This window comes from Chelmon rostratus, chromosome 23 (genome assembly GCF_017976325.1).
Source record: "Chelmon rostratus isolate fCheRos1 chromosome 23, fCheRos1.pri, whole genome shotgun sequence".
In the NCBI taxonomy this organism is placed as follows: domain Eukaryota; kingdom Metazoa; phylum Chordata; class Actinopteri; order Chaetodontiformes; family Chaetodontidae; genus Chelmon; species Chelmon rostratus.
The window spans coordinates 17820498-17834412 of NC_055680.1; the positions used below are offsets into that span (position 1 = coordinate 17820498).

Here is a 13915-nt window from a genome sequence, read left to right on the forward strand (position 1 = left end):
TCTTCCTCCTTGACGTTCTCTCCTAGACCAAGTTCAGCAAGTAGGAGTCCTGGGTCTGGTCCTGGTAAAATCCTTGGTTCTGTTCCAGATGGACCAAACAGGGAGGTCCAGAGGAGTCCTGGTTCTGCTCCAGGTAATCACATTCACAGAATTTAATCAGCAGTTCCAATAATCCAATTCTGAGATTAGGTAATCCTCAACTAATTAGTACTGGCACCCTGTTCATAACAAGAGGGTATAAATTTGACAAAATAATCTCATCTGAAAGTCCACTTTCATGGATCCACATCTCATGGTATGAAAGTCATCTGCTAGTAAAGTTCCAGAAATAATTAGTAAGTGAACCTTTATTTAAGATTATTTTGTCTGTTAAAGTAAAAAGCTATCAAGGAGGGATTGAATAAGCATAAAACCATGCTGATCCAGGCCACAATATTTTAGTTTCTCTTGAATTTTTCACAAAATATAGACTAAGACAGGAAAGAAAAAATAAAGTGCACAGGAAGTAGAATAATTCAGTCTACTGCTAACATTTGTTTCCTGTTTGCAGGTTCTAGCCTGCTGGCTCCTCTGGCCACCTCCAGCCCCAAAACCAGAACCACTGTTGTGTTGGCAACGGGGGGAGGATCAACACCAGAGCCTGCAGCAGTTGAATCTGTTGCTGTGGAAACTAACACTAGCAGGACACCCCATAATACCAGTCTTACTCAGAGTCTCATCTCTCATTCTGTAACGAAGACATCAGCACAAACAGGAGCTGCCAATGAGGCAGAACATTTGAAACCGCCAGAGACCAAAGTGGCAGCTGCAGAAGGACTGGTGGTATCCCAGGGGGCCGTGCGAGGGGCGGACGTGACTGACAACACATTGAGCAAACCGAGTCACCTGGGAGGCGCAAATGCCATCACTGCTGGTAGCAACATCCTATCGTCAAGGGCAACAGGTGTGGAGAGCAAACAGGAGGAAAAGAAGCAGGAGAGGGGTAAACCGAAAGATACTCTAGGGAGTCCTTGTTCTCTCTCTCCTTTATCTCCCCATCATCCTCTTCCTCAGCCTTCAACTCGTCCTGCGAGCTCCAAGACAGTCAGGGAGACAGCGACCATGACTGACACCAGTGACTGGCCTCGTCTGCTGGGAGCGGACCGGAGAGAGGTGGCCGTCCAGGTGGAGGTGGAGGTGGCTGTGGCTGAACGCTCGTCTTCCACCAGCTCCAGCCTGCACGGGGGTGCTCCCAACTGCTCTCTGATTGGCTCTCCCAGCTGTCAATCAGGTAGTTTGACCTTGCCGACGGTCCCTTCACTGTGCTGCGTCCCTGCCGGCCAGCCACCCCTCCAGCATATCTGCAAGATCGACATTGAGCTGCGCAGCCAGTCGGTGCTCCCCTCTGTTGCGACTGACAAGGCCAGTTCCCTCCCGGCCTGTCTGCGTACATACAGCTTCCAGCAGAGCCCCGCCCTCGTGTCAGAGCTACAGATTGGACAAAACCGGGACAGAGACATAAGTGCTGAGAGCATCTGGGAGGATGAGGAGGAAGAGGACGAGAAAGGTGAATATAAAGCAGCAAGGGGGCAAAACAAGGAGGAAGAGGAAAGAGAAGAAATGGTGAAGCCACGGGAGGTGGCGTGGGACAAACAGGGAATGACGTGGGAGGTGTACGGTGCCTCTGTGGACCTGGAGTGCCTTGGCATGGCGATCCAGTCCCACCTGGAGTCAAAGATTCGGGAGCAGGAGAAACACATCACCACTCTGAGGAAGTCCATCTGCTCTAGCAGCAGCCTCAGAGGGTACAAGATGAAGAGCAGGAAGAAGAGGAGAGGAGGGATTCTGGGATGCTGCAGGAAGGTGCCGCCTGCGGCTGACTAGTCCAGAAGGTTTAAAATTCTACTAACACCAGACTTTCAAACACAACTGTATGCAGACATGACACTGACATCATATTACACCTGTGTTTTTTACCACACCTGCGTTTATTTCACCATGTGCCCTCACTCATTGATATGTTTTAATACTTCAAATAGAATAGACGAAATAACAAGATTCATGTAAATTTTAACGGTAACTTGTTTTATTTTTCGTGATTTTTAGTTCATTCTTCATGTTTTTTGAAGGCTCTGACAGGATCGTTTGTGAAAGACGTTTGTCAGCACCAGAGGAGCATTTATTCTGTCTAGTATAAGTAAAAAAATATTCAAATTACCAGGTGGGAGCTACAAGGTTTTCATTGTGTTAGATTCTCATTGATTTTTCCATAAACAGGGTGAACAGCAGCTAACTCATAACCTTGATGTTGCAATTTTTAAAAGGGAAGTAAAGTGAAGAAAATCTACTATTATGTGTGTTGCCTAAAACACTGAGCTAAAGCCAGGAGGCGATTAGCTTAGCTTAGCCTCGCATAAAGACTAAGGGACTAGCCTGGCTCTGTCCCTTTAAAGCAAAATAATATTTCTGTTTTTACATTTGTGTTCATGTACAGAATTAACAAATGAGAATGTGCATTTTTGAACTGCGGACAAGCCAGGCTAGCTGTTTGTGGCCTTTATGCTAATTAAGCTAGTCGCCTTCTGGCTCCAAATCCATAATTAACAGACTTGAGACTGTTCCTGTAACAAGCAGATTTTGATCAGGTCAGGATTTCTCGGGAATGAAAACTTAAGGAATGAAGCTGATGTTTGTTTTCTGATCATAATCAACATTATTTAAACAATGTGTTGGCAACGTTAGCTGCTAACATCATATATGTCATTACAGAGGACTGTTCCAGCAGTACTTCTGTTTCAGCCGGTGGTGTGAGAGTCAGTATTACTTCAGTTTCTGTGTACTTGCAGTTTTTGAGGTGGAGCTGAGTCGACAGCAGCTCTCTGCTCTTCACTGCTGGTAAATATTTCATCCATTTTCTTCAAAACGTCGCACAAAAACCACTCAAGTACTCGCCAAGACACGTGTGTGTGTGTGTATGTGTGTGTGCGTGTGTTTTCTGTGAATGTCTCAGATGGAAAGTCACTTTACTTCCTCTATTCCCTTCCCTTTCTTTTCTTTTTTCCCTTTCCTGTCTTTCTCCTTTACCTTTCCTTTCCTCCTTTTCCTATCTTTCAAGTCCTTTTCCTTTCTTTTCTTTTCTTTTCTGTTCTTTCTTTTCCTTTCTTCTCCTTTCATTTCCTTTCCTTTCTTTTCCTTTCCTCCTTTTCCGTTTCTTTACAATCTTTTCCTTGCCTTTCCCTGCATTCGTCTTTCCTTTCCTTTCCTTTCCTTTCCTTTCCTCACCTGTCCTTTCCTGTTGTTTCCTTTCCCTCCCCTCCATTCAGGTCACTGCACTTCTGTCAGTAGCATGAGTCTACTGACAGGGGGCGACACACCGACAGGTTTTCTCCTTTATGAATGTAATATTTCGCTTTGTAATCAACAGCTTCATCGGGTCAATCATCATCATATTTAAACTTCCCTCCTCTTCATCCGCCCCGTCTTCATCATCTCATGTCGTCACATTAGCAGGAGTTCACAGGTGATCTTCATCCCTCTGTTTTCTCATCCATCTTGCCCTCTGACTCTCTTCCTCTCTCCTCGCCTTCCTCAGCTCGCTTTCCTTGTGTTGCCTCTTCCTCCATCTCTGCCCTCCTCCATAGCTCCTGCTGTAGCCGAGTCGTGTTGTTGACGGAGCGCCGGCTTGCTTCCCTGAATTATTCAGAAATGTTAAAGTCACGCTCATGTTAACAACAGAGTCTGCACCATGTTTTATTCAGCCCAGATACTCTCCAGCATGCCGCTCTCATTGCTTATTAAAGTCTTCCTGAAGTTATTTTAACGGTTATAAATGATACATCAAATCTTATATATCATGTGCAGGATTTGATGAGATCACAGCACGTTTATTTCTATTCAAAGCAACTTCCCACTTTACAAGCAAAAACATTTGATGAGTTTTGAGAAGGAAACAAACTGTTGAGTGAAAGGCCATCTTTACTCTCACTGCTTTGGCTTTTGCTCAGTTTATTCGGTTGCTCTCGCTGCAGATGTGACGCAGATGTTTGGTGAAAGTTCGCAGCTCTTGAAACAGCTGTAACGACTGTTGGAGCAGACGGGCGGAGCGATGTGTGCATGCAGATATGTACATCAGAAACATGCAGACGTGTAGCTTTGTGGATCTGATGCAGAACACACAAACATTTACAGGAATAAATGTTTATCACTTTACCACTCAGCCTTTGTTAATGATTTAGAATTAATCACCAGGTAATTTTATGTAAACTCACTTTCTATCACTGTTTTTTTTTTTTTTTGTAATTCACTTTTTTATTGCTTTTCAAACAGAACAACACCACACAGAACAAGAGTATCAAAACCAGAAGAGAGCAGGAATAAAAAACAAACAAAAAACCTAATAATAATAATAATAAACACAGTGACAGTAAAGCAGTTAGCTGTTGTACTGCTATCACTCACACACCACCTTAACAGTAGTACTATAAAGTAAAGTATAGGCTAATTATCACTTTTATATCAAAATGATTGTATCAGCCAGCTAATTCTCACATAGCCAGAATAAATGACTACCTTCATATATACTAGAAACAATGTACTGGGCTAACATCATCATCATCATCATCATCATCATCATCTAGTTATCACTCATGTGTCACAATGTAAATAACACATTTTTACTTACATTCTCCTCCACTTAACTGTTAAATGATGTTTGTGAATAGGAGTCAAAATCAGAGCATAACTGCCAAATCGGATTCAAAATATTTGTACCTTTGTTTTCTAAGTGTGCACAGAGGAAATGTTTGAAAATGAATAAGGAATACAAGAAGAAGCTGCATGAAAAGACACAAGTAAAGTAAAAGTACCTCAGATTTGGATGTAAGTACATTTCTGGTTCCTGCCTTTAAACAGATGGAGCGACAGGCTGCACTGTGTTGTTCTTTGTCCCATAATGCCAATAAAGGCACTGAAAGTATTTTGAGTCATGAGGTTTTGCTGCCACCTAAAGGCTAAAAGCTTAAAATCACAACAGCAAAGACCTTTTTCACAGTAGACGCTTTGACCTGTTCTAATAAAAGGTGTTAATGATAATATTAACAGTGGCTCCTCATCGTAGATGTGTCCCAGTAAAGCGTGACAGTGAGCCTGCATGAACAATACCTGAAGCATCTAAATAGAATTCAGCCATCCTTCATTTTATTTTCATTTAACTTCTCTGTTTTTTCGACAGGAAAAGAGGAGGAAAAAATAAGAAACATCTTAGAGAATATGTACACATTTTTCAGAAATATATAAAAATATGTAAATAATATACACTATACCACAATATAAATGAACCATAAATAATAGAATACTAGAATAATAATACTACAAAAATACCAGTAATAACAATGTGAATATATAGTAATATAGATATTAGAATAGTGTACATGAATATATTGTAATAAAAATAATAATAGAATATCAAACTACTAGCAGTAGAATGATGCAGTATAAATATACACATAGACCATAGTATTGCATGTGCTGCTAAAATTATTAGAATTATGAAGTAATTATAAGGTGATGCTGAGATCTGCAGCTCTTTAATGAGGAGCAGCAACTAAAGCCTTATGCTGAAACGTTAATTACAGATGAAGCTGAATCACTTGAATTGTGTTAATTAGCTGAAATAAAGTGAATAAATGGTGTGGTGGAGCAGAGGGTCCGGTGTTTGTCTCTGAGCGGTGGAGGAGAGGTTTAAAGCAGCAGAAAAGAGACAAACTCAAACCAACAAGAGGAGAAACGCAGCGCGGGAGATCCAGACCCCCTCACATCTGGCCTCGCGCCAAAAACAATCACGCTCGTGCTCGGCGCTGACGTCAGAACTCCTCGGATGCTGATTGGACGGCGGTGGCTTAGGGGAGCCCAGCCCCCTGTACTTTAACTGACAGAGCGCGCGGGCTGACGGCTCGAGGCAACTGCTGCAGCTCCGGACACCGGCGGGAAAATCACCGTAAAGCGACCTGAAAATGTGAGTTTGAGCATCCGGTCAGTTCCTGTTGGCAGTTTTTTTTTTTTTTTTTAAATGATGACAGACACGCGAGGAGTTCAGGAAGTTTCTATCAACTAGTTAGTAGTGTCTTTCAGCTCTTTATTATATAAAATACCAGAAAACAGTCCTGCAAATATAATAAACAAAAAAAGGGTTAAAATTAAAAATAGCTAAAAGAAAAAAAAAAGAAAATTAGAACTGGATGCTGAGAAACTGGAAGAAGGTCCTGGATTATTATTACTGATGCATTCATGTGTAACATTAGTACTGTTGGCTGAAGTGCAGCTGATTGAAGCTGTTGGCTTGTTGTGCTTTAATATGTTTTACATATGAAACACATGATGACCTGAGCAAACATGTTTCAGTCTGCAGAGTGAAGCTGTGGAGTCAGAGCTAGTCTGAACTGTGAAAGCAGCATAACTGGACACACTCCAGTAGAGTAGAAGTACCTCAAATGTCTATGCCAGTGCAGTACTTGAGTTCACTTGTGTGTGTGTGTGTGTGTGTGTGTGATGCACCACTGTGTTTTGTCATATTTTGTCAACACGTTGGTCACATGTCCTCAGTGTGTACATGCTGTTCTGGATCGTCATGTAAAGTCCTGCAGACTGATACAGACTGATCCTCTGCAGTGACTTTAAACCCACTGATGTCAGCAGCAGGTGAAGTAATCGATGTTAATAATATTGACCACCAACACCGAGTTATTTACTCTGACAAAGAACTTTACACAGAAGCTTGGCAACAGGTAGAAACTGTGTCACAGAGAAATACGGTAAAGGTCACAGCCTCAAAGTCCAAGAGAGGAAGGTAGTCCAGCTGATTTTTTTATTACTGTCGGTCCTCAAAAACAACGATTGTTCAAATAATACCTCAAACTAATCATTTAATCATTTTGTAATTTCTGATCTGCTTCAGAGAGTTGCAGGCCGGCCAGGTGTTTCCTCCACAGCTTCAGCCATGTCGTCTGCAGTGCTGCTCAGTCTGCTGCGGTCAGCTCGCTCCACCTTCACCAGGCAGACCTTCCTCACCGCGCGCTCCTCATCAGAAACCTCCACAGCGTCCGGACAGGTGAGTGCACACCTGAGTGTTTCTGCTCGGTGAAGGTCAGAGCCGTTTCGGAAACACCTGCCGGACTGTGTGAATCACTACCCTGCAGGTGGGCGGGCCGTCGTTCGGCGTGCGACGGGCCAGCGGGGCGGTCCGCTTCGACAGCGACGCCAGCGGCCGGCCGGTCACCTGGGACTCATTCGGTATCTGGGACAACAGGATAGAAGAACCGATACTGCTGCCCTCCAGCATCAGATACGGAAAACCCATCCCACAGGTACCTGAGGATGGAGGGATGAGTCAGAGCATGGCGGGGTGAATGGATGAGTAGATGGATAAAAGAGTGGATGAAGGGATGAATAAGGTAGATAAATGGATAAAAAGATGCAGAATTAATGCATAAACAAATAAATACATGGATAATGAATGGATTGATGCATTAGGTGGAGGGATGAATAGATAAAAAGATGGATGAATTAATGAATGAGTAGATGAATGACTGTATGGCTAAATGGATAAGCATGCATAACTCGATGAAAAGAGTGGAAAGATGATAAAGAATGGATGAAAAACATGGATGCAGGGATTAATTAGATGAATGGATGAGCTGTTGGCTTCATGGTTGGATAAATTCATCAGTGACCAGATGGATGAATGGATGATGACCCCCCTCTCTCAGGTCAGTCTCTCGCGGGTCGGCAGCGCGTCTGTTTTGGGCCTCAGGGAGCAGAACGAGGACCGCCTCCGAATCGGCCGTATCCATGACAACCTGCTGTACTTCGCCGTGTTCGATGGCCACGGCGGCCCGCACGCAGCCGATTACTGCTACACCTTTATGGAGAAGTTCATCAGGTGATATTATCGTCACATCACCTGTTGTTCATAATGTGACAGGTGTGATTTCAGCTGCTTCCTGACGTCACGCTGACGCAGTCGTTGGATGTTTTGTGCAGAGAAGCTTTGGAGGAGGACGACGATCTGGAGACGGTTTTAAAGAAGGCCTTTTTAAATGCTGACAAGGCTCTACACACACATCTCAGCTACTTCAACAACGGTGACACACACACAAGTACACAAGTAGTGTAATCACTGTACAGTACATTTCATGAGCGCACCTGTATTTACTGCGTAAATAATAACCGAGGAGGCAGAAGAACTCATGAGAACTAAGTAAAAACCAAAAGGCCAAATAAATAAAAGCAGGAAAAATAGATTTGAGCTACTTTCCTACAGTCTGTGGCCATAAATGGAATAAATATCAATCACTTGTTCAAATTATTCAATTTTACAGTTTTCTAGTTCCCTCATACGTCTTTAAGTCACCAAATCATGTGCACAATAAAAAATGATGGAATTAAAAACTATACAATAATAATATAATAGAATCTATTAAAAGCCGGACTAAAAACTAAATAAAAAATATCCAGAGACAAAGCAAAGACATATAAAATCAATTAGAGGGATAAAAATAATAATAATAATAATAAATCATTGCACTGCACTCAAAAAACTACTAAACAATATTGAGTATATAATACTCCAAAGAAAAAGTACTAACTACCACCCATAATATCCATCCATGTCTCCTCCCCAGCCTCCTTCCTGACAGCCGGCACCACGGCGACGGTTGCCATGCTACGTGACGGGGTGGAGCTGGTGGTGGGCAGCGTTGGCGACAGCCGGGCGATGCTGTGCAGGAAGGGACGAGCCAACAAGCTGAGCAAAGATCACACACCTGACCGCAAGGACGAGAGGCACCGGTACACACTGATACTGCTGCTTACTGTAAAGTTTTATTGGATTCTACTCGTTCTACATCTTCTGCCTGTATTTATTTATTTATTTAGCCCCGTTTATTTAATTTATATTGAACTCTCAGGGTCTCCATGGTTACTGCTTCATGTTGTACATTTCCTGTTAGTGTCATTTACAGTTACTGCAAACAGTATTATCATTACACTAATTCACTCACTGCTGCTGCTGTTAGTATCACAGTTTACTACTGCTGATACTTTTACTACACGATAACACTTAGTGGTATTTTTATGACACCTGACGTTACTTAACTATTACATGCAGTACTTCTGGTATTAGTACCACCATCACTGCAGCTGTCTAATGTCACTCCTGAGCTTTCTGTTCCTCTCCGTGGAGTTTGGCAGCAGGGTTCAGGTTTCCCAGCAGCCACTCAGGTTGGAAATAGACGGTGTTGGTATGCCGCAGCTGGCAGCCAGTCAGTGCCTTGCTCAAGGACCCTGTACATACATGAGGTCCAGGTCTTCCAGAGCTGCAGGTTGACAGGTTTCCCTTCAGCTCACAGCAGCTGCTGTTATGTAACAGCAGAACGAGGTTATTTTAACTCTGGAGATCATCCAATCACATGTGAGCGCTTCAGTGTTGAGTTTCTGAGACGCGTTCAGTCCAGGTCCTGAACTGTCCCGACACGTCACTGATTTGTCTTAAAGGTACAGTCATCTGAATGTAATAAAAGAACCTGCTGTCACTACGACCGCAGTGACTCACTCCGTGTGTGTTCAGGATCCAGAGCTTCGGCGGCTTCGTCACGTGGAACAGCGTCGGTCAGGCTAACGTTAACGGACGGCTCGCCATGACTCGCAGCATCGGAGACTTCCACCTGAAGACCAGCGGCGTCATCGCTGAGCCAGACACTCAGCGACTCACTGTGAGTCCCTCTGCAGCTCCGTCTGACCTTTGACCTTTACAGTGAGGTCAATGAACAAGGTCTCTGCAGGTCCCTCAGCATCCTAAAGAGTCTGACATCCAATAATCTCAGTTTTAGACCTTAAATTGTCTTAAAATGTCTTAAACTTAATAATTCATGTAGTGTTCATGTTGGAGACTAAAAGAATACTTGAAACTCTGCAGGTCCAGCACGCCAACGACTCCTTCCTGGCTCTGACCACCGACGGCATCAACTTCCTGCTGAGTGACCAGGAGATCTGTGATGTCATCAACCAGTGCCAAGATCCCACAGAGGCTGCTGATGTCATCGCTCAGCAGGTACCCGAGACTCAAAACCCTCTCGTAGGATTAACTCGTAGTTTTCCCTCGTCATTGTTGAGAGGAAACATAAGTCCGAGTCGAGGTGTCGCAACAGTAATGTGTGTGTTTTTAAGGCGCTGCAGTACGGCTCCGAGGACAACGCCACCATCATCGTCGTGCCATTCGGAGCGTGGGGGAAACATCAGACCTCCACCACCGTCTACAGCATGAGCAGAAACTTCGCTTCAAGCGGGAGATGGGCGTAGACGATGCACGCAGAAAAACATCAACAAGCTCAACAAGACGAGCTGGAGGACAAAAACATTTCAGATCTTTCAAACTCAGAATGATCTGTAAGCAACCAGAATTCTCCCCTGACCCTCAGGTTCATCCACAGGTTCATCCACAGGTTCATCCACAGGTAGACCCTCAGGTTGATCCTCAGGTTCACCCACAGGTTGTTGGCTTTAGCGTTAATTTCCTGTGCACAGTGTATATAGAGTGTATATTAAAATGTTGTACAGAGAGTTTCTGCGGTGTTTGATGTCAGCGTTAGCCTGCAGGCTTTGCGAGTGTGTTCAGACCTGTGTTTTGTCACATTGATGGTGGATGTTGAGGGTTTTCAACCTCGAAGTTTGACTTCAGTGTGGATCCGAGTTCTTCCAGACGAAGTCAAAAAGAGTCAAAGAGGACAAAAAATAATGATGTTATCGTTAAATTAGTGCAAAACTTCTGCTCCTGAGAGGTTAATTACATCACAACACAAAGTGACAAAGTAAAACCTGCCTGAAACTGCAGCTGGTTTGTTGTCTGTTTTTGTGTTCGGAAGTGATTCTGTCTGTTTCTCCAGTTTAACTTTAGTTTCCCCCATGTACAGGATCCCAGAAAGGACAAACTAAACACCGACTCCAGAGAGACTTTCACAGCCACCGTAGGTTCTTCAACACACTCAGTTGGTTGCAGGCTGCAAACAATGAAAAGAAACATGTGCGTCCAGCAAAACTACGCTGCATAAGGATAGGTTAAGTTAATATTATGGAACTGGGAAACAAAAATAAGACAAAATGTTTCCGTTACACAAATATATTTTAATTTTTCAAATTTACCTCAAGTTTAGCTTTTTGAAGTTAAAATCTGCTAAAATTTAACTAAAATGAAAGCTGACCTTTTGGTTGAAGTGATCATAAATAAACCTGTGATGGCCGGTTAAAAGTAGTTATTAAGGGCTCACAATAACTCTGCAGGTCAGTGAGGTCATGTGATGTCATGTGATGTCATGTGACCAGAAGTGACATCACACTCATCTTGTTTATGTCACAGAAAATGATTCATGGTTGACTGTTTCTTTTTCTTTCATCACATCATCATAATTTATTATAAATTATTAATAAATCATTTATTATATTTTGTATTATCAGAAACAGCAGTCATAAAACAAATGTGGAGCAAAAATAAGAAATGTGGTGAAGTAGAAGTTTAAACTAGCAGAAAATGGAAATTCAAGTTCCTCAAACTTGCACTTAAGTACAGAATTCACTGCACTACTTTCACTGCTGCTATGACTTTAATACTGTCTCTGAGGCTGTACACATGAGCATGGGGCACATGGAGTTCACGACATTATCACACAGTCCTGTTGTGGAAAGTTTCTCCCGTTTGATTGACAGCTGCCGGCCCTCTTAGACGTCCAATAGTGTTACAGGATTTCTCCGCCCTCCCACTGTGTGACGAGGCGTTCAGGTGTCAGGTGAGTAAATATAGAAACTTTGTCAAATTCCTTCACATGATCACAAGATGATGCTGAAGGTGCAACAACAACAACACACACACACACACACACACACATATTTAACTCACAATGTATGTCAGTGACACAAAATACCCTCTGACATATTGACACACAAGAACTTGACCCAGAGAACCTTGTGACCAACTGTGTGTTTGATGACCTTCACAAAAAGTTGTGATGTCAGTGGTGTGTGTGCGTGCGTGCGTGTGCGTGTGTGTGTTGGTTATTTGTATAGCACCGTTCACACACAACGCAATTCAAAGTTCTTTACAGGCACAGAAATACATTAAAAATAAGCCATTAAAAAAACATTAACATTTCAAACACAATAAAAACAAAAGCAATCAAATATTTGCAGACTAAACAGAAGTTCTGTGTCGAGTTATCCCGAAGCTGCGGTGAACGGGGTTTTAAGGCCTGATTTAAATGAGCTAACAGTTTTAGCTGACTGCAGGTATTCAGGAAGCTTGTTCCACAGGCGGGAGCATCGAACTAAAGTTGCTTCACCTTGCTTGGTTTTGATCCAGGGAACACTGAGATCCTGGGAAACCTACCCCAGATGACCTGAGGGGTCCGGATGCTTCGTTCCATACAAGTAAATCAGTAAATCAGTATTTAGTTCAGAGACTGTTTGTTCTTTAAAGACAAATAATCAGATTTTAAAATGTATCCTTTGAGGAGGCCGGTGCAGTGATTTCAGGACTGATGTTCATGAGGACTCTGGATGAGCTGAAGCCATCTGATTTGTTTTACTACGACCTGTGAAGATACGTTACAATAGACAGAAATCCTTTAATTGTTGCTATGATTTTAAGGTGGAAGTTGGTAGATTTTCTAATTGTTTTCATGTGGCTGTTGAACACCAACATTCCTGCTTTGATTGGTAGATTTTAGTGAACGGATTCAAGGTTTTTATGAGTTCAGTTGTCAAGCGTTCTGGCACGTCCACTCATTGATTTGTTGAATGAACTTGTTCAGCAGATTTAAGGGACCATTTTCATTCATTTGAGTCGTGTGTCATCTGCATGAGGATGACTGAAGATCTCGTAATATTCCATGTGGACGTTGAATAGAAGAGGTCCGAGAACGGACCCTTGAGGAACTCCACCCGTGATTCCTATTTGCTCAGATTCATGATTCCCAGCTGACACAAAATAGTTCCTATGTTGACTTGAACCAATGCAGCACAGGGTCAGAAAAGTCCGACCCAGCCCTGTGGATCTTCTGATCAGATGTGTCGAATGTGGCCCTAAAACCAAGACCTCAACAGGTGCAGCCTGGCTGCTGTGATGTGGTTGAAATCCACAGTGAACAACATTAATGGAACTGTTTTGCACCAAAGCGCTACGTTAGTGAAAAACAATCTTTTCAATGATCTTTCCTAAAAAAACAACTAGGTTTGATATGTCCCCGCAGTTATTGATTACTGAGGGCCCCAACCAAAGAGAACTATGAACTATCTGTGCGCCTGATGCTATGCAGTTAATCAGAAAGGCCAACATCAGTCACCACAACCTCAGAAATGTGTAAACCTTTGGAAATAATTCAATCTACAATATGTCCCTCGTTATGTTCTGAATCCAGGAAAGTCCAAAATCATCCAGAATGTGCAAACTTTCTTTAGTATCTTTGGGATTTTCAGTGTGAAAATTAAAATCACCCACGATAAGATGGTCCAAATCAATCAATCAGTAGTTTAACTAAGTAATTAAAAGGTGTGCATTATATTTATATTGTTCTATAATATTGTTCAAGATATCATTCTACTGACGATTCCACTGAATGACGTACAGAGAAGCATGCTGCCGACACTACTGTCGTGTTTAGTGTGTGACCCAGTTTGTTTGATTCAGTAATGTAGCATGGGGCATTTGAACCCAAACAGATCATCCAGTCTAGGGTAAGCGTCTGAGGGACTGAATGGCTGTCAGTGCTGCTGTAGTTACTACAAGTCACCAGTAGATGGAGATCATTTTATTCACATTAAACACAGAGCGTTCCAGTGCAAAAGGAGGAATTTCTACATACATTCACTCACACACACACACACACACACACAC

At 42.7% G+C, this 13915-nt stretch overlaps 1 protein-coding gene across 3 annotated transcripts; it reads left to right on the forward strand.

Annotated features, from left to right (window-relative positions):
* The first annotated feature begins 5916 nt into the window (after positions 1 to 5916).
* On the forward strand, positions 5917 to 10879 carry LOC121626701 (protein phosphatase 1K, mitochondrial-like). 3 transcript variants are annotated; one of them, XM_041965353.1, is made up of 9 exons: positions 5917 to 5992; positions 6932 to 7084; positions 7173 to 7340; positions 7743 to 7915; positions 8017 to 8117; positions 8658 to 8823; positions 9602 to 9746; positions 9950 to 10084; positions 10201 to 10879. In XM_041965353.1, exons 2-9 carry the CDS (start codon positions 6974 to 6976, stop codon positions 10330 to 10332), a joined length of 1131 nt encoding a protein of 376 aa, XP_041821287.1. In that variant the 5' UTR covers positions 5917 to 5992; positions 6932 to 6973; the 3' UTR covers positions 10333 to 10879. The 3 variants fall into 3 exon arrangements, with proteins under 3 accessions (XP_041821287.1, XP_041821288.1, XP_041821289.1); XM_041965354.1 differs by lacking the exon at positions 5917 to 5992 and adding an exon at positions 6607 to 6675; XM_041965355.1 differs by lacking the exon at positions 5917 to 5992 and adding an exon at positions 6686 to 6823.
* Positions 10880 to 13915: the final 3036 nt, after the last annotated feature.

Bases quoted from the DNA above. Each gene is read 5' to 3' on its own strand.
- LOC121626701 (XM_041965353.1), top strand. From the start codon at position 6,974: ATGTCGTCTGCAGTGCTGCTCAGTCTGCTGCGGTCAGCTCGCTCCACC. The intron at 8,118-8,657 runs GTGACACACACA...TCTCCTCCCCAG, and splicing joins TCTCAGCTACTTCAACAACG to CCTCCTTCCTGACAGCCGGC. The intron at 9,747-9,949 runs GTGAGTCCCTCT...GAAACTCTGCAG, and splicing joins CAGACACTCAGCGACTCACT to GTCCAGCACGCCAACGACTC.